The sequence below is a fragment of the Globicephala melas genome, chromosome 5, assembly GCF_963455315.2.
Source record: "Globicephala melas chromosome 5, mGloMel1.2, whole genome shotgun sequence".
NCBI lineage: Eukaryota > Metazoa > Chordata > Mammalia > Artiodactyla > Delphinidae > Globicephala > Globicephala melas.
The window spans coordinates 29760287-29781367 of NC_083318.1; the positions used below are offsets into that span (position 1 = coordinate 29760287).

The 21081-nt window shown below is 38.4% G+C and overlaps 1 protein-coding gene across 4 annotated transcripts in view; it reads left to right on the plus strand.

Annotated features, from left to right (window-relative positions):
• Positions 1-20024, plus strand: part of ELOVL6 (ELOVL fatty acid elongase 6) — a 134368-nt gene extending 114344 nt beyond the window's left edge. For all 4 annotated transcript variants that reach the window (XM_030864065.3, XM_030864063.2, XM_060299099.2 and 1 more), the window contains 2 exons: positions 1266-1417; positions 17586-20024. In XM_030864065.3, coding sequence (XP_030719925.1) covers positions 1266-1417; positions 17586-18010 — 577 coding nt within the window. In that variant the 3' untranslated portion in view covers positions 18011-20024. The remainder of the gene's footprint in view (positions 1-1265; positions 1418-17585) is intronic.
• Positions 20025-21081: the final 1057 nt, after the last annotated feature.

Here is a 21081-nt window from a genome sequence, read left to right on the forward strand (position 1 = left end):
CTGTTTCCCTATTGGGTGAGGCTGCTGCTCATTTCAGTAGCTGTTCACTAGTTTATCTCCTGACTGTTTTTAATTTATTTTTCCTTTTTTAATTGGAGCATAGTTGAGTTACAATGTTATGTTAGTTTCTGGGGTACAGCAAAGTGATTCAGTTATACACACACAGATATTATTCTTTTTCATAGTCTTTTCCAATATCGTTTATTATAAGATACTGAATATAGTTCCCTGTGCTATACAGTAGGAGCTTGGTGTTTATTTTATATACAGCAGTGTGTATCTATCTGCTAATCCCAAACTCCTAATTTATCCCTCCCCCACCCCCTTTTCCCCTTTGGTAACCATAAATTTGTTTTCTATGCTAACTGACTTTTAGCACCTAAAAAGGGAATGCTGCCAGAAATAGGATGGGTAAACACATCTCCCCCCATGGTCAGCCAGCTCTCCTTTCGGTCATGCGTGTGGCTTGTGAACTCTGGGACACATGCGTACAGGGTTCACTACGTGACGGACGTTGCCTGTTCCAGTTGCCAAGTCCTTTCATACTTCATGTTACATCATTGAGCTCAACACACTCCAGAGCTCTCCTGTTTCCTTAGCCGTTCCTTGATAACAAGTCCATATGTCAGTTTTCTTTTCAACAATCTCACTTTTTCAACAATCTTTGAGCACCTATGCCTATGTAGAGGCAAATACAATACAGGGCATTGAAGGACAGTGTTGGAGCAGTGTCAGTGAATGGTTATGGGAGCTCAGGGGAGTGAACCTGGGTGGACTTTGGTGGGTGGAGGGGGGGTTCTGAGAGCAGAGCTAAGCCTTCTTCCTCTGGCTTCTGTGAGAAAGACGGATTAGAGAGAGAGATTCAGGGAACAGAGCCAGGCGATTTGGAGAATGATTGGACAAAGGACAGAACTGAGATAATTCCAGGAGTTTTCAGCCAACCCCCTCTCATCCCAAGGGATAGTTCTCAAGCTGAAACACAAAGGTTATCAGAGTTCTTGAGATCCTGCCCTGCATCCATTCCCCTTTTCCACGACCTCTTTTTGGAACACTGGTGCAGAATAAGTGGCATGGCCTTCAGAAGAAAGCACTGAGGAGTTTTCCTACTTTTGTTTACAAAACATTTTTAATGCTTCTGGGTAAATGCAAATGACTGTGATGCCTCTCTACCTATTTCCTGCCAATGGCAGTCTTCTAAGAATGGTTAATGTCAGATGTGAAATTATTTTCCTGAATGTTGTTTCTTTTCTCTTTTCATTATGAAGTATATTCGGTGCTCTTCGAACTGGTGCTTATATGGTGTACATTTTGATGACCAAAGGCCTGAAGCATTCAGTTTGTGACCAGGGTTTTTACAATGGACCTGTCAGCAAATTCTGGGCTTATGCATTTGTGCTAAGCAAAGCACCCGAACTAGGTGAGTGTCTTCTCTCCTTACATTTCCTCCCCCAAACCCCCACCCCTTTGTAGCTACACACCCACAATATTTATGGAAAAACGAACAAAGAAATAATTTGAAGGTCCTGTTTTACTGGTTGCAGGAAAGTTACAATGAATGAATTTGCGTTCTTGACTAACTTCCACTGTTTTTTTTCTCTCCCCTCCTTCCCTCCTTTTAAATAATTGTACATTGAATATGAAGAGCAGAATAGTTTACATAGAACATGCACGTATCCAAGCCTTACTGAAAACACACTTGCAGAGGCTTATAATATCTACCCAGCCCCTTCTCTGAGGCCATTAACAGCTGAGCTAATATTAGAATATTGGGAAAAGTTAGCCACACAGCTATTTCCCAGTCCCACATCGAAGTGTAATTTCAGCTCTGGAGTTTGGACGCAGACTAGGAAATTCAGCTTTTTGTTTGGGTATCCTCATGTTCTCATTAACGAAATAGTAAGGGTTAGTTTCTGGTGTTGTTTAATTTTAATCATCAAAGAAATAGGCCTTAGGGAAATGTAGTTCATCTTCTAGAAATTAATCCAAAATACTGGGGCTAGAAATTAATCCAATATCTATATATGTAGATTCCTAAGTTTTTTCCTTTAACTCTTTAATAGTCAATATAAGTGTGGCACAAGTTAGCAGAAACAGTGAAAAATTAAGTAGCAAGTGTTTGACACAGACACGGTTCCCCAGGAAAATCTCTCTATTGCCAGAGAAAGGGATCCACCAGTGATAATAAGCTCTGAGTTCATCCATGAGCAGTGCTGGCCAGCATCTCACAAACTGGTACATATCCTTAGGGGACGCCTGTCCATCCTCTGGGTTTCTTAATGTTTTATCTGGAATTAAGAATTGGCTTATTTCATTCAAAATTTTTATTTATAGATTGTGTTCCGTCTCCTGTTGCTCCTAAAAAGGGGGTTAGAGGTTGTAATTTCACTATAAGTCACCTGCAGTATTAGCTATCAAGTCTTTCTGAAAGGTGCCCCTAGTTTGTGTCTGTGTCTGTTCACAATGGATATGACGTGTCTCCCATGTGTGCATCCGCCACCTATAGCCACTCTCCGCCGCAGGCTGTAACCTGATGCCTACAGAGTGCTGACAGTTGGTTTGAACTGTTGGTTTGACCACTGTCTTCCCAGGTCAAAGACAAAGGAAGAGCAGCGGGGGAAAAAACTTCAGCGCTCACACACACAGCCTATGAAAACAGTCTTGTGAAATGCATTAGTATGGATTCATTCATTTATTCCTTTAATAAATTTTTTAAATTTATTTTTCATTGAAAAATAAGTAGTTGATTTAAAATGTTGTGTTAATTTCTGCTATACAGCAAAGTGATTTAGTTATACATACCTAAACATTCTTTTTTTATATATTCTTTTCCATAATGGTTTATCACAGGATTTTAAATATAGTTCCCTGTGCTATACAATAGGACCTCATTTTTTATCCATTCTATATATAATAGTTTGCATCTGCTAACCCCAAACTCGCACTCCATCCTTCCCCCACCCACCCCTTCCCCTTGGCAACCACAAGTCTGTTCTCTATGTCTGTGAGTCTGTTTCTGTTTCGTAGATAAGTTCAGTTGTGTTATATTTTAGATTCTACATATAAGTGATATCATATGGTATTTGTCTTTCTCTTTCTTTCTTCACTTAGTATGATAATCTCTAGTCCCATCCATGTTGCTGGAAACGGCAATATTTTGTTCTTTTTTATGGCTGAGTAGTATTCCATTGTATATATGTACCACATCTTCTTTATCTGTTCATCTGTTGATGGACATTTAGGTTGTTACCATGTCTTGGCTATTGTGAATAGTGCTGCTATGAACATAGGGGTGCATGTATCTTTTTGAATTATAGTTTTGTCTGAATATATGCCCAAGAGTGGGATTGCTGGATCTTATGGTAGCTCTATTTTTAGTTTTTTAAGGAACTTCCATACTGTTCTCCATAATGGCTATACTAATTTACATTCCCACCAACAGTGTAGGAGGGTTCCCTTTTGTCCACATACTCTCCAGCATTTGTTATTTATAGACTTTTTAATTATGGCCATTTGGACTGGTATGAGGTGGTACCTCATTGCAGTTTCAATTTGCATTTCTCTAATAATTAGCGGTGTTGAGCATATTTTCATGTGCCTGTTGGTCATCTGTATGTCTTCTTTGGAGAAATGTCTATTTACATCTTCTGCCCATTTTTCAATTGGGTTGTTTTTTTGTTGTTGAGTTGTATGAGCTCTTTGTATATTTTGGAGATTAAGCCCTTGTTGGTCACATCGTTTGCAAATATTTTCTCCCAGTCTGTAGGTTGTCTTTTCGTTCTGTTTATGGTTTCCTTTGCTGTGCAAAAGCTTGTAAGTTTGATTAGGTCCCATTTGTTTATTTTTGCTTTTATTTCTATTGCCTTGGGAGACTGACCTAAGAAAATATTGGTAAGATTTATGTCAGAGAATGTTTTGCCTAAGTTTTATGGTGTCATGTCTTATATTTACGTCTTTAAGCCATTTTGAGTTTATTTTTGTGTGTGGTGAGAGGGTGTTTTCTAACTTCATTGATTTACATGTGGCTGTCCAACTTCCCCACACCCCTTCCTATTGTATATTCTTCCCTCCTTTGTCAAAGATTAGTTGACCATATGTGTGTGGGTCCTTTAATAAGTTTATATTAAGCACCTATCATGGGCCAGGCGTTTAAAACATTGAAATGGAATTGCTACTTTATCAAAAAAAGAAATTTATAATATGAATTTAATGAACCAGGCCCCCAGGCAACTATTTTTAGTATTTGAATTAGGACCACTAGCTGCAACGTCTTAGGCCAGAGAAGTGTTTTTCAGACTTGGAGCTACAGACAATGCCTAAAAGTCTACAGATGTGTTTTTTTAGGAATTTCAAAATTCTATGAGGATATTTTAATTTTGTGTCTTCATGTATGAATAAAAGAAAAGATTGTCTCGCCAGCTACATTTCTCATAGTGATTCTTTCTTCATTTAGAGTCATAGAGTCTCTGAGTCAGATCACTTTTTCTGGAACTGGTGTTGGTCTGAGAACGTGAGCATGTATTTTTTCTCTTGGGTTTTTGTGACGTTTCCTTTAAAATAAATTCATACATTATTAAAGTTAGAGAATTATTCAAACTGAGAGATATCATATCCCTTTGACCCCTATACTTTATTCTGTATAATAAGTATCCTTATGAATCCCCCCTGTGTTTTTGATAAAGAACTGACTACAGATACATGAATACAGTAAATGCATGAAAGTTGACTCCCCTTACATACCACCCCTGAGCACCTTTAAAATTTCCACCTCCCCACCCTCAACAAGTACTTTTTTTTAAAATCAGAAAAGGTGCCTCTATGCTTCTGGCCTTTAAGCCTCAAATTGCAAAGGAGCTACTTCAGTCTTTGCTTCTAGAAGTGCCGTTCCCTGCCAGGACTGCTTGTCTGTGTTCTGAGTTTTACCCAGTTGTGTTTGAGGGACTTGCAAATAAAATAGTCCCTTCTACTTTTTGAAGGAATAACATATTGAAGAGCCACCCAACCCATTCATAGTGGTCATTTTCCTTCAAAGACGTAAGTAGCCCTGTGCCGTCTGTCCTCCCAGCTTCCACGCCCGATGGACACCAACGTCTTAAGGTGGTGGACAAGTTAGGATTCGTGGATGAGCACTGTTAGTGCATCACTCAGAGGTACTTGTGCTATAATCCTCTGTCTTGTTGGAGTGTTGTTGGTCCTGAGGATGTTAGTGAATCACCTGTCTTAACTAATCTAGGCCCGAACATGCCACTCCCTCCTGCCCCCATGTAGACCTTGTAATTGGACACAATTCTGTTCCCTCTTGAGCCCAAAGGAGCTGTACTCTAGTCCCCTGTGCCACTGGCTTGATCATTGCTTTCCCTGGAGAAGCCTCATTCACCACAATAGTTTATAGGTTGGATATCAAACAATCCATTCCTTCACACTTCAAACGTGGGATTGAAGTATTGACAATGGGGTAAGAGCTGAAAAAAAATTAAATCCCAAACTTGACACAGCTCAAAAATAATGAGGCTAGTGTGACACCAATTCTTCATGTAATTTCAGATCCGATATTTTCATGGTCTGAGTCCCCTTTTTCATTTCTAAAATATGACTTATTCTCTTTCAAATATCCTGGAGCTTACTTGATAGCAGTCTTCCCAAAGTAAATTGCTGAATCAAAACAGATCCAAAAATCAGTTCATCTAATGTAGTGAACATGTGTGCTTGGATGGTTTTTTGTTCGTTTGAGAAGTTAAATTCCTTCCCTGTTTTTCACTGTTAGAAAACTTTGTCACTACTATTTAATCAAGAAAGCTTTATGCATTTGGATTACTTAGAACTTTTCTTATTTTTAGGTCCCCAATTCTTCTTTTCAATTCTTTAAGATTCTGGACTCCCTATGTGTACCAGAAAGAAAAGGTCTTGTGAGAAAAAAGCACAGTTCTTCAATGTTCAATACTGAAACTCTATTTCCCCCCAAAAACCTGCATGCCTGCAGTTTTCACTGAAGTAGTTTTTTATTGTGGCAAAACATACATAAGCTTTGCCATTTCTAAGTGTACAAGGCTGCAGCATTAAGGACGTTTGCAGTGTTGTGCAACCATCACCACCATCCATCTCCAGCACTTCTATCTTCCCCAACGGAAAACTCTGTGCCTGTTAAACACTAACATTCCCCCTTCACTAGACTCTTAATAGCGAGAAGGGCTTTCTGTTTCAGCAGAGAACAATGAGCTCATTTCAGTGAATTCCAGGGCTACGGTCTACTAGAATAAGTAAGGGGAAGAGAGCCACCAACCTGCTTTGTGTGCCAAAATCTTTGAGTGACTACTGTTTGAATTATATTAAAACCTGCTGAGATTTTGTTTTGTTAGAACTTGGAAACATCTGCTCTGAGTCTAGGTCCTTGCTCAGTTGAGCTTGTCATTGTTTTTGAAACTCTGACTCAGCAGAGCTCCACCTAACTCTCAGAAAAGAGGGGCACAGCCATCTGTAACAAGCCACACACAGAGTAGGCTCCCCATCTCGGTGGCCATGCATGCCCTGTGGCTCCTAAATGCTCATGAACTTCTCCAGAGCTGCACACAGGGCTACGCTTAATAGCACATGGGCAGAAGGCATAGTTCAGGAGGAACACTTAGGTATGTGATCACCAGGTCCTGCCTGCAGGCTGGCTCTTGATGGAAAATAGCTGAACCAAAGGTTAGAGAGACTTGCAAAGAACATGAGCCAGAGGAAGCTAAGATACGGGACACGGCCGAAACGTTCATGAGTCAGAAGTCCCACTGCTTACACTTGGCCAAAATTCTTTCCATAATGCTAACAGGACCTTTGGCCAAGAAAGATTGGTTGGCCAACATTGCATCCACAGTCCCTATCTTTTGTTTGTATTTCTAGGTCACTCTGTAGCTTTTGACAGGCCTGTATGTGCCATCCTCTTGGTGTAACTGGCTCATGACAAATTAAATGGGTTATTAAGTGGTTTTCCCCAGAGGAAAAATAATTCGTAACTGCCAGAGTTGCGTGACTGTAGCATCTCAGCTGCGATATCAAAAGAACCATGAGAGGTCTTGGGGAGCTCTTTCTGGAACCCCACCAGCTTCCTCTCACCCAAGGAAAACTACCCTCTCTGGATTGGTGGCCTGCTTGGGGACAGTAATCTTGATATGGCATTGGAATGCTACTCCTGAGAGGCTCAGGGCCATTACCTGAAGATCCTCATCTTCTTTGCTCCATCTATCATCCTGCATATCTGTTCTGAGAAAAATTCTTATGCGTATCTAAATTAATTTCATTTTGAAGATCTCATGACATGTCCTTTGCCCCCACCTCCCCATATTAAATGGAAACACCTAGTGTGTCTCAGATCAAGCCTGAGACCACCACCCCGACTCAGACAGGAAAAACACAAAGCTATGTTCAATTCCAGATTTGTAGCTTCTATGTTAGCCCATTCTAATATGGTCTGTGTTTTGTCCCCTACCACTCTTCCCACACTGAAATCGTTCTTTAGACAATAAAGTTTTACATAAAAGTGGTGATAGAGTTAAATCTAAAGAATTTAAAAGGATAAAATGCTCATTACTTTAAGGCAAATAACTTTTATTACAATATGTTTGAATATTGTACAGGATTTATATTTATTGTAGTTAATACTTAGAGACTCATAAAAAATCTCAATTACGAATGAATAAATTTGTTTTTAACGTACAATTCCTTGGACTTCTACCTTCTTTCCACTGGGAACAAAGGTAGCCTGGAACTACCGTGTCTACGTTATAGTCCATAGAAGGAAGGGGAGGCGCAGAGTAGTAATTACACAGAAGTAGTGGATCTTTGACAAGCACACAAAAATAGCACAGTTTAACATAAGTAAGTAGACCCCAGGTCTCCTAACACTAGTTGTGTCCCTTAAGCATACAAGTGAGAGTTACTATCACCATTGATCGTTATTAGTCTGTCTGACATTTACAGGCTTACTATGTTAGGCATCTCATAGAGAAGAGGACTTCAAAGAACATTTTATAAGAGGTTCAGAAATGCAGCAGCTGGAAATTTTCCTTTTCTGTTCTAAACAAATAATAATGTTGGGGTATTTTGTTTGTTTTTTTTCATATTCCCTAGGTAGCAGCTGACTTTATTTTTTATTGAAGAAGAGCTGATTTACAGTCTTGTGTTAGTTTCAGGTATACAGCAAAGTGATTCAGTTATTTTTTTTTCAGATTTTTTTTCCATTATAGGTTATTACAAGATATTGAATATAGTTCCCTGTGCTATACAGTAAATCTTTATTGTTTACCTAACTTATCCCTCGCCCTGCCCCCACTTTCCCCTTTGGTGCCCATAAGTTTGTATGTCTGTGAGTCTGTTTTTGTTTTGTAAATGAATTCATTTGTATATATTTTAGATTCCACGTGTAAGTGATAGCATATAATATTTGTCTTTGTCTGACTTCACTTAGTGTGGTATTCTCTAGGTCCATCCATGTTGTTGCAAATGGCAATATTTCATTCCTTTTTATGGCTGAGTAATATGCCATTGCATATATACACCACATCTTCTTTACCCATTTCATCTGTTGATGGACACTTGGCTTGCTTATAGTGGGGCTATCGACACTGGGGTGCATGTATCTTTTTGAATTAGAGATTTTGTCTTTTCAGGACGTATGCCCAGGAGCGAAATTCCTGGGTCATATGGTAGCTCTATTTTAACTTTTTCTTTTTTTAAATATTTATTTATTCGGTTGCGCCGGGTCTTAGTTGTGGCAGGCAGGCTCCTTAGTTGTGGCATGCAAACTCTTAGTTGTGGCATGCATGTGTGATCCAGTTCCCTGACCAGGGATCGAACCCGGGCCCCCTGCACTGGGAGCGTGGAGTCTTATCCACTGCGCCACCAGGGAAGTCCCTATTTTTACTTTTTTGAGGAACCTCCATATTGTTCTCCATAATGGCTATACCAATTTACATTTGCACCAACAGTGTAGGAGGGTTCCCTGATGATAGTCATTCTGATTGGTGTGAAGTGATACCTCATTGTAGTTTTGTTTTGCTCTATAAGAAGAAATAATGTTTAACAGTTCAGTAGGGAAATAAACTAATAGCTCCTGCTGAGTGGAATAGGGCAGCACCTGTATTATTCCAACCACAGCCATCAGAACCTTAAAAGTCTTTCCAAGATCCAGCATTATCTGACCTTCCTTTGTATGAGATGTTTTAGGGCATCCTTGAAGTATGAGGGATAAGACAAGGGTAAGTACTAAGTTCCCTTGTGCTTAATTAAATTTCAGAATAAGAAGAGGGACCACCTAGATCTCCTTGTTATACAAAAAGAAGTCAAGTTCGAGTTCACCAAAGGTCATGACGGATATTGGTTTTTCCCATATCTGAAAACCACAGAGATAGGAAAGAGAATGAAGCATCTGCCTGCATAAATCCTGTTTCTGTCTCACATGGGACACAAACAGGATTTATGCAGGCAGATGCTTTCTCTTCTTTGGACTCGTTAATGGCATCGGGTGTATTTGTTACTGTGCTTGCTCTTTATCCATTTTTATGTAAGTGTTCTAAAGTATATTTTTCAGAACCCCTAGATTTTTAAGAGACTCACTGCAGATTAATAACATCTACCTGACTGAGCACCATTCTTGCTTCTATAATATGAATTCTCTACCTTAGAAACAGTGATCTTTTGGATAGTCGAAATAGCTCAGATGGGAGAGCATTAGACTGAAAAAAACAGTGGCTTTCTTCTTCAAGGGGGATAATATTAGTAAAATTTTGGATAGATCCTGGAAAGCTTTTTCAAAGTTAATTCCATAAAAATGTGTGTCATTCTCAGTTTTTTATCACTTGATTCATTGGTACCAAAATATTCCTATTATCCTCTTCAGTAAATACAATAGAAGGTAATTTTTTTCTCTTGTCCTATTTTTGCCTTTTGTTTATTTAATTTTTTTAATTTAATTTTTATTTTATATTAGTGTATAATTGATTTACAATGTTGGGTTAGTTTCAAGTGTACAGCAAAATGATTCACTTATAAATATATACATATCCATTCTTTTTCAAGTTCTTTTCCCAAATAAGTTATTACAGAGTATTGAGTCGAGTTCCCTGTGCTATACAGTAGGTTCGTGTTGATTATTTATTTTACATATAGTAGTGTGTATCTGTTAATCCTAAACTCCTAATTTATCCCTCCCCCTGCCTTTTCCCTTTGCTAACCATAAGTTTGTTTTCAAAGTCTGTTTGTTTTGTAAATAGTTCATTTGTATCATTTTAAGATTCCACATATAAGTGATACCATATGATATTTGTCTTTCTCTGACTTACTTCACTTAATATGATAATCTCTAGGTCCATCCATGCTTGCTGCAAATGGCATTATTTCATTCTTTTTTATGACTAATATTCCATTGTATATACACATTGTATATATGTACCACATCTTCTTTATCCATTCCTCTGTCAATGGACATTTACTTTGCTTCCATGTCTTGCCTATAGTAAATAGTAATAGTGCTGCAATAAACATTGGGGTGCATGTATCTTTTCAAATTACATTTTTTTTCTGGATATATGCCCAGGATTGGGATTGCTGGATCATATGGTAGTTCTATTTTTCATTTTTTAAGGAACCTCCACACTGTTCTCCATGGTGGCTCTACCAGTTTACATTCCCACCAACAGTGTAGGAGGGTTCCCTTTTCTCCATACCCTCTCCAGCATTTATTGTTTGTAGACTTCTAAAAAAAATTTTATTGGAGTATAGTTGATTTACAATGTAGTGTTAGTTTCAGGTGTACAGCAAAGTGAATCAGTTATACATATACATAGTCCACTCTTTTTTTTTTTTTAGATTCTTTTCCCATATAGCCCATTACAGAGTATTGAGTAGAGTTCCCTGTGCTATACAGCAGGTCCTTATTAGTTATTTATTTTATATATAGTAGTATGTATATGTCAATCCCAATCTCCCAATTTATCCCTTCACCCTCTTATCCCCTGGTAACATAAGTTTGTTTTCTACATCTGTGAATGTACTTCTGTTTTGTAAATAAGTTCCATATATACAATGGAAGATTACTCAGCCATAAAAAAGTACAAAATAATGCCACTTGCAGCAACATGGATGGACCTAGAGATTGTCATATTGAGTGAAGTAAGTCAGACACAGAAAGACAAATATCATATGATATTGCTTACATGTAGAATCTAAAAAAAAAAGGGTATTGTTTGTAGACTTTTTGATGATGGCCATTCTGATCAGTGTGAGATCATACCTCATTGTAGTTTTGACTTGCATTTCTCTAATACTTATAGTGATATTGGGCATTTTTTCATGTTTTTTGGCCATCTGTATGTCTTCTTTGGAGAAATGTCTATTTAGACCTACTGCCCATATTTTGATTGGGTTGTTATTTTGATATTGAGCTGCATGAGCTGTTTGTATATTTTGGAGATTAATCCCTGTCGATCACTTCATTTGCAAATATTTCCTCCCATTCTGTGGGTTGTCTTCTCGTTTTGTTTGTGGTTTCCTTTGCTGTGCAAAAGCTTTTAAGTTTAATTAGGTCCTATTTGTTTACTTTTGTTTTTATTTCCATTACTCTAGGAGCTGGATCAAAAAAAGATTTTGCTGTGATTTATGTCAAAGAGTGTTCTGCCTATGTTTTCCTCTAAGAGTTTTATAGTATCCAGTCTTATATTTAGGTCTTTAATCCATTTTGAGTTTATTTTTGTGTATGGTGTTAAAGAATGTTCTAGTGTCATTCTTTTACATGTAGCTGTCCAGTTTTCCCAGCACCACTTACTGAAGAGATTGTCTCTTCCCCATTGTATATTCTTGCATCGTTTGTCATAGATTAATTGACCATAGGTGCATGGTTTTATTTCTGGGCTTTCTATCCTGTTCCATTGATTTTTTTGTGCCAGTACCATACTGCTTTGATGACTGTAGCCTTTGAAGTCAGGGAGCCTGATTCCTCCAGCTTCATTTTTCTTTGTCAGGATTGCTTTGGCTATTTGGGGTCTTTTGTGTCTCCATATAAATTTTAAGACTTTTTGTCTAGGTCTATGAAAAATGCCATTGGTAATTTAATAGGAATTGCATTGAATCTGTAGATTGCATTCAATAGTATAGTCATTTTAACAATATTCATTCTTCCAATCCAAGGACATGGTATATCTTTCCATCTGTTTGTGTCATCTTCAATTTCTTTCATCAGCATCTTATAGTTTTTGGAGTACAGATCTTTTGCCTCCTAGGTAAGTTTATTCCTAGGTATTTTATTCTTTTTGATATGATGGTAAATAGGATTGTTTCCTATATTACTCTTTCTGATCTTTTGTTGTTAGTGTATACAAATGCAACAAATTTCTGTGTATTAATTTTGTAACCTGCAACTTTACCAAATTTATTGATTAGCTCTAGTAGTTTTCTGGTAGCATCTTCAGGATTTTCTATGTATAGTATCATGTCATCTGCAAACAGTGACAGTTTTACTTCTTCTTTTCCAATTTGTATTCCTTTTATTTTGTTTTCCTCTGGTTGCTATGGCTAGGACTTCCAAAACTCTGTTGAATAAAAGTGGTGAGAATGAACATTCTTGTCTTGTTCCTGCCCTTAGAGGAAATGATTTCAGCTTTTCACCATTGAGTATGACATTAGCTGTGGGTTTGTTATATATGACCTTTATTATGTTGAGGTGTATTCCCTCTATGCCCACATTCTGGAGAGTTTATCATAAATGGGTGTTGAACTTTGTCAAAAGCTTTTTCTATTGAGATGATGATCTGTTTTTTTTTTTTGGTTTTTTTTTGGTGGTTCACGGGCCTCTCACTGCTGCGGCCTCTTCCGTTGCGGAGCACAGGCTCCGGACATGCAGGCTCAGCGGCCATGGCTCACGGGCCCAGCCGCTCCATGGCATGTGGGATCCTCCTGGACCGCGGCATGAACCAGTGTCCCCTGCATCAGCAGGTGGACTCTCAACCACTGCGCCACCAGGGAAGCCCGATCATTTGGTTTTTATTCTTCAGTTTATTAATGTGGTGTATCACAATGATAGATTTGCAAATACTGAAAAATCCTTGCATCCCTGGGATAAATCCCACTTGATCATGTTGTGTATGATCCTTTTAATGTATTGTTGGATTTGGTTTGCTAATATTTTGTTGAGGATTTTTCTATGTTCATCATTGATATTGACCTGTAATTTGTGTGTGTGTGTGTGTGTGTGTGTGTGTGGTATCTTTGTCTGGTTTTTGGTATCAGGGTGATGGTGGCCTCATAGAATAAGTTTGGGAGTGTTCCTTCCTCTGCAATTTTTTGGAATAGTTTCAGAAGAATAGGTGTTAACTCTTCTCTAAATGTTTGATAGAAGTCACCTGTAAAGCCATCTGGGCCTGAACTTTTGTTTGCTGGAAGATTTTAATCACAGTTTTAATTTCATTACTTGTGATTGGTCTGTTCATATTTTCTATTTCCTCCTGGTTCAGTCTTGGAAGTTTGTACCTTTCTAAGAATTTGTCCATTTCTTCTAGGTTGTCCATTTTATTGGCATATAGTTGCTTGTAATAGCCTCTAATGATCCTATGTATTTCTGTGTTGTCAATTGTAACTTCTTTTTTTATTTCTAATTTTATTGATTTGAGCCCTCTCCCTTTTTTTCCTTGATGAGTTTGGCAAAAGGTTTATCAATTTTGTTTATCTTTTCAAAGAGTCAGCTTCTACTTTCATCAATCTTTTCTATTGTTTTCTGCATCTCTATTTCATTTATTTCTGCTCTGATCTTTATTATTTCTTTCCTTCTACTAACTTTGGGTTTTGTTTGTTCTTCCTTCTCTAATTGCTATAGGTGTAAGGTTACGTTGTTTATTTGAGATTTTTCTTGTTTCCTCAGTTAAGACTGTATCACTATAAACTTTCCTCTTAGTACTGCTTTTGCTGCATCCCACAGGTTTTGGATCATCGCGTTTTTGCTTTCAGTGGTCTCTAGGAGTTTTATTATTTCCTCTTTGATTTCTTCAGCGATCCCTTGGTTGGTTAGTAACATATTGTTTAACCTCCACATTTTTGTGTTTCTTACAGTTTTTTTTTCCTTGTAATTGATTTCTAATCTCATAGCATTGTGGTCAGAAAAGATGCTTGATATGATTTCAATTTTCTTAAATTTACTGAGGCTTGCTTTGTGGCCCAGCATGTGATATGTCCTGAAGAATGTTCCATGTGCACTTGAGAAGAATGTGTAGTCTGCTGCTTTTGGATAGAATGCTCTATAAATATCAAGTCCATCTGATCTAATGTGTTATTTAAGGCCTGTGTTTCCTTATTGATTTTTCTCTGGATGATCTGTCCATTGATGTAAGTGGAGTGTTAAAGTCCCCCACTATTACTGTGTTACTGTCAATTTCTCCTTTTATGGCTGTTAGCATTTGCCTTATATATTGAGGTGCTCCTGTGTTGGGTGCATATATATTTACAATTGTTATATCTTCTTCTTGGATTAATCCCTTGATCATTATGTAGTGTCCTTCTTTTCCTCTTGTAATGGTCTTTATTTTAAAGTCTATTTTGTCTGATATGAGTATTGCTACTCCAACTTTCTTTTGTTTCCATTTGCATGGAATACCTTGTTCCATCCTCTAACTTTCAGTCTGTATGTGTCCCTAAATCTGAAGTGGGTCTCTTATAGACAGCATATATATGGGTCCTATTTTTGTATCCAGTCAGCCAGTCTATGTCTTTTGGTTGGAGCATTTAATCCATTTACATTTTAAGGTAGTTATCAATATTATGTTCTTATTGCCATCTTGTCAGTTGTTTTGGATTTGTTTTTGTAGGTCTTTATTCTTCCCTTCATTTTTTGGTTCCCTTCTCTTGTGATTTGATGACTATCTTTAGAGTTGTATTTGGATTGCTTTTTCTTTTGTGTGTGTTTATCCATTGCAGATTTTTGGTTTTCAGTTACTATGAGGTTTTGATATAGCTGTCTATATATAGACAAGATTGAAATTAGGAGACCAGCAACTTAAAACAAATGCATTTCCAATATCCTGCATTTGTACTCTCCTCTCCTTCTCATGATTGCTCATTTTGACATCTTATTTGTGTGTGGATGATTTCCTACCTTTACTGTGTTTTTGCCTTTACCAGCAAGCTTTCCCATTCATAATTTTCCTGTTTCTAGTTGTTGCCTTTTCTTTTCCGCCTAGAGAAGTTCCTTTAGCATTTGTTGTAAAGCTGGTTTGGTGGTGCGGAATTCTCTTAGCTTTTGCTTGTCTGTAGAGCTTTTGATTTTTCCATCAAATCTGAATGAGAGCCTTGCTGGGTAGAGTATTCTTGGTTGTAGTTTTCTTCCCTTTCATCACTAAATATATCATACCACTCCCTTCTGGCCTGCAGAGTTTCTGTTGAAAGATCAGCTGATAACCTTGTGGGGATTCCCTTATATGTTATTTGTTGCTTTTCCCTTGTTGCTTTTAATATTTTTTCTTTGTCATTAATTTTTGTCACTTTGATTAGTATGTGTCTCAGCGTGTTCCTCCTTGGGATTATCCTGTGTGGGACTCTCTGCACTTCCTGGACTTGAGTGTTTCCTTTCCTACGTTAGGGAAGTTTTAGGCTATAATCTCTTCAAATAATTTCTCAGGCCCTTTCTCTCTCTCTTCTCCTTCTGGGACCCCTATAATGTGAATGTTGGTGCATTTAATGTTGTCCCAGAGGTCTCGTGGACTGTCCTCATTTCTTTTCATTCTTCTTTCTTTATTCTGTTCCACAGCAGTGATTTCCACCAATCTGTCTTCCACCTCACTTATTCTTCTGCCTCATTTATTCTGCTAGCGATTCCTTCTAGTGTATTTTTCCTTTCAGTTATTGTACTGTTCATCTCTGTTAGTTCTTTAAAGCTTCCAGCTCTTTATTAAACATTTTTTTGTATCCTCTCAGTCTGTGCCTCCATTGTTATTCCAAGATCTTGGATCATCTTTACTATCATTCCTCTGAATTCTTTTTTGGGTAGATTGTCTATCTCCGTTTCACTTAGTTCTTCTGGGTTTTATCTCATTCCTTCATCTGGAACGTATTTCTCTGCCATCTCATTTTGTCTAACATTTTGTGTTTGTGGTCTCCATTCCTCAGGCTATAAGATTATAATTCTTAGTTCTAGTGTCTGCTCCCTGGTGGGTGAGGTTGGTCCAGGGACTTGTGTAGGCTTCCTGGTGGGAGGGACTGGTGCATGTCCACTGGTGGGTAGAGCTGGGTCTTGTCCCTGTTGTGGGCAGGACCATGTCAAGGTGTGTGTTTAGAGGTGGCTGTGAGCTCAGTACAACTTTAGGCACCCTGTCTGCTGATGGGTGGGGCCAGGTCTTGGTGCCAAAATGGCAGCCTCTGGGAGAGCTCATGCCAATGAGTGTTCTCTGGGGTGTCTGCCATCAGTGTCCTTGCCCCCATAGTGACCATAGCCTTGTCCCTGCAGGAGACGCTCCAAGACCAGCAGGTAGGTCTGGCTCAAGCTCATACGAAATCAGTGTATTGCCCTGGGTCCCAGTGCAGGTGAAACCTTGTGTGCACCCTCCAAGAATGGAGTCTCTGTTTCCCCCAGTCCTGTGGAGCTCCTGCACTCAAGCCCTGCTGGCCTTCAAAGCCAAATGCTCTGGTGGCTCATTCTCCTGATGCCAGACCCCCAGGCTGGGGAGCCCGACGTGGGGCTCAGAACTCTCACTCCTGTGGGAGAACCTCTGCAATATACTTTTGCAGTCTGTGGGTCACCCACCCAGTTGGTGTGGGATTAAATTATATTGCAAAAGCGCACCTCCTACCATCTCAGTGTGGCTTCTTCTTTGTCTTTGGATGAAGAATATCTTTTTTGGTAGGTTCAAGTCTTTTTTGTCGATGGTTGTTCAGCAGTTAGTTGGGATTTTGGTGTTTTTGTGAGAGGAGGTGAGCTCAAGTCCTTCCTCTCTGCCATCTTGTCTCTCATCCCAGAATAGCCTTTTGTTTAAATTTTACTTTCCTAACTTCCATATGTCAAGGCTTCACACTTTATTGGGCGCTTACAAAGATATGTTTTTAAAGAGTACCTTTATCATGGACGAAAGAAAAGTGTCTTTTTACTACTCCAGAGAGGCCTAAGAACATTTTGCTGGGCACTTGAATTCTAATTTGTTTCTCTTGATTAATAAATAATCATTTGACTCTTCCAGGTGATATTTATTTCCTAAAATGCGTGGCTGAGTTGGAAATGGACAACACGGTTACTAGTGTCCCTTCCAAATTAAAAATTAATATGATTTTGTGCAAAACACCTTTCTGAAAGTAACATTTATTGAGTGCTTACCATGTGCCAAGAGGGCATGTTGAGTATCCTACTTAATCCTCAGATAATTTCAAGCTATTATTATCCCCATTTTACAGATGATGAAATGGGAAAATAGGATAAATAACTTGCCCAGGGTCACTGAGCTAGTAAATATCAGTCCAGGATTCTAACCCACTCTATCTCATTCTCAAGTGCCCGTTCAAGACATCCACCTTCTTGCAGAGATATAGATTATGATTTTGTTACGGTCAAGGGGCTCATGTCCAATTTTTTCTTTGTCTTTCAGGAGATACAATATTCATCATTCTGAGGAAGCAGAAGCTGATCTTCCTGCACTGGTACCACCACATCACTGTGCTCCTGTACTCCTGGTACTCCTACAAGGACATGGTTGCCGGGGGTGGTTGGTTCATGACTATGAACTATGGCGTGCACTCCGTGATGTACTCTTACTATGCCTTGCGAGCAGCGGGTTTCCGAGTCTCCCGGAAGTTTGCCATGTTCATCACCTTGTCCCAGATCACTCAGATGCTGATGGGCTGTGTCGTTAACTACCTGGTCTTCCACTGGATGCAGCATGACCAGTGTCACTCTCACTTTCAGAACATCTTCTGGTCCTCACTCATGTACCTCAGCTATCTTGTGCTCTTCTGCCACTTCTTCTTTGAGGCCTACATTGGCAAGATGAGGAAAACAACGAAGGCTGACTAGTGTCGGAACTGAGGAGGAAGCCATAGCTCAGGGTCATCAAGAAAAATAATAGACAAAAGAAAATGGCACAAGGAATCACATATGGTGCAGCTAAAACAAAACAAGACATGAGAAAACACACAACCCAAAGCAGCTTAGGGATAATTAGGTTGAGTTAACCCAGTAAGTTTATGATCCTTTTTGGGTGAGGACTCACTGAGTACACCTCCATCTCAAAGGACTGCTGCTGGAAGACCCCATTCCCTCTTTATCTGTCAACTCTAGGACAAATGAGAACAAAAGTGGGCCAGAGGCAGAGAGACAGAAAGAGAAGGCAAACAAAAGCAAACAAAAGCTATTATTAACAGTATATGAAAAAAAAAATGTATTTACTAAGTGTTATATTTCTCTAAGGATCAAAGAAGTTTACTTAAAAGACTGTGCGAACCCATACACACAATCCTTTCTAATCTTTTTTGACACTAAACTGGAGCCAACAGAAAAGATAAAAATGGAAGAGACACAGGGTGTCTATCTATAACAATAATGCTTTTGCAAAAATGAAAGCCTTTTTAAGAAAGGTTGGCAGTTGTAGCCCCCATGAGAAAAGATGTCTTAATCACCTCCTGAGAAAATGGATATAAACAACTATATTTCAACTAAGAGAAAGGCTCGTTTCCCTTCATCGCACAGCCTCAGTCTAGTGAGTTTGCCAAAACCAAACGGGGCACAATATTTTTCCAGGGTTCTTCCTGGGAGGAAGGAAATAATGCAGCCCAGTTCCTAAAAGGGCAGCCCCACCTCAGAGCATTTCTGATAGTTTAATTTCTACCCCTAAATGAGGTAGGAAGCATTATCCTTTGTTCTGTTGCCTCAGGCTTTCAAACAGAGGAGTAAATACAGAATAAAAAAGATACAGCTCAATCAAATGATTTGAAAAATCGACTCTCTACTACCTGTAAAAAGGGGCAGCGCTGTACCGTTCTTGAGCTGGGAAAGAGAAAAAGACAGTGGGAAAGGAGCCGAAGATCAATGTAATAGACAGTAAGTACATCCCTCCCTCGGTGACTTCACACATATTCATAACTTTCAAATGAAACCCTGTGGTACAGTCCATATTTTCTATATTTTTGTGAATTTCAAACAACCTGCAGGGCTCTTCTTGATCTTGGGTAAACACTGTGTTTCTGCATCATCTGCATTTGCTCCCTGAGGCAATGCAGAGGTGTTTAAAGTGCCCTCTGCTGGTCGAGTGGAGATACTTTGACAAACACACTTCATGGCAAGTTTGGCTGGAACAGTTGACAACAAAGGGCCCCTTATAGACTTATTCTTCAAATTTTAAATGATATAACATACTCACCATATTTTTGGCCAAATCAGAAGACATTCTTCCTGCTTCAAGTCAGCTTCAGAAATTTTTTTAAAAGGGACTTTTGCTCTGAAACTCAGAAAATCGATTTATTAAGAGCCATATTCTTAAAAAAAAAAAAGCTAGATAATATAATATCTGTAATATTTCAGTCCTTTTCAAGCCAAATAAATGTGTAAACATTCCTAGTATTTCAAAGAAGCAATTATGTCAAGTTGTTCAATGTGATATAATAGTATTCTCATTGGTTAAGTAGCTTAATGATTAGACAAACTAGATGAAAAAATTAGGGGCCACTACACTGCATAGATTAGACACGCATAACCACACGTATAGGCACACAGATGAGGGGTCCACCGAACTTCAAAGCTCAAATGAATAGAAACACATTTTCTGGCTAGCAGAAAAAGAAGCTGTTGTTTATCTTTCTTGCTTTATTTGAGAGTGTACAGAAAAGGGATTTTTCAAATTATTTTTATATTATTTTAGCTTTAATTGTGCTGTCATTCATGAAACAGAGCTGCTCTGCTTCTCTGTCAGAGATGACAAGGGCTTTCTCAACATCTCGTTTATGTGTGGAATTGAAAAGAATAAAATTTTATTCCATTCTGTGTGAATGGTCTGAACCATGAACAAAGAATCCGTGCAAACCAAGTCATGACTGATGGGGTGGAGGGCGGGGGGGGGGGTATGCAGGGAAGGGAAGCTGTTACACCTGTGTTAAATTATTGTGAACAGTCTATGATGTCTTGACGTTGGTTCATAGATGAATTGATGGAGGAATGTATTATTTTTAGGGCAAAAACTGACACGAGCTGAAAAGATAAGGATCTATTAGTTATAGCAGGACCTAAGATGCAAATAATGTTATTTTGAGCTTTGAAAATACATGATACTGTGCAATAAGCTTTTTTTCTTAGAAAAAAAGCAGAATAATTAAAATGAGGAAAAGGCCAAATAACAGTTGACTTAAGCTCTAACTGGCCCTTCAGTTAAACTCAACTCTGGTTGATTTAATTATTTAATCCATTGATTTATCAGTGATCCTTTAATGCAGGTTAGAATAAGGAAATGAGCATAGACCTTAAATAGACCCTAAATGATGCTTCCAAAGCACTTTCATCTTGATACAGGTTCATACTTGTGTTCCCTTGTGAGATAATTTAGAATTTTTGTTTACAGATTGAATGTCTAATAAATAGTTTTAAAATTAGGTAAATATACCTAAAGGCATTTCCGATGATTATCATGGGAGGGAAAAAGAAAACACACCTGTAAAAAAAAAATCTAAATTCTGGTATTACAGGTTCAGTATAATGTTTTTAACATCTCAGCTTAACTGCTTAATTATATCAAGATACGAGGCTGGACCACTAGCCCATGGCAAATCTGAAGCCTATCAGAGAACTGACTGCCACACAGAGAATCCTGCTGTCACTTAACATTCCAGAAAAACTTGGGCAGGCAGGTTTTTATAGCTGCCCCACTATGCTGCAATAGATTATCTTTCTATTGAAGATTTTCCACTGCATTCCAATTGCAGTTTGGTGAAAACATTCCTGGGTTTAAAAAAAATTTTTTTAACCAAATCTTCATACATAAATACATGCAATTTGATAAACAAGGTCTGAGCATCAACCCAAGTCTGAGTTTGCAGTGAAAACCTTTCTAGTGAGAAATGCTCTATTCATAGAGCAAGAGGTTTTATCTGCACCTTCTA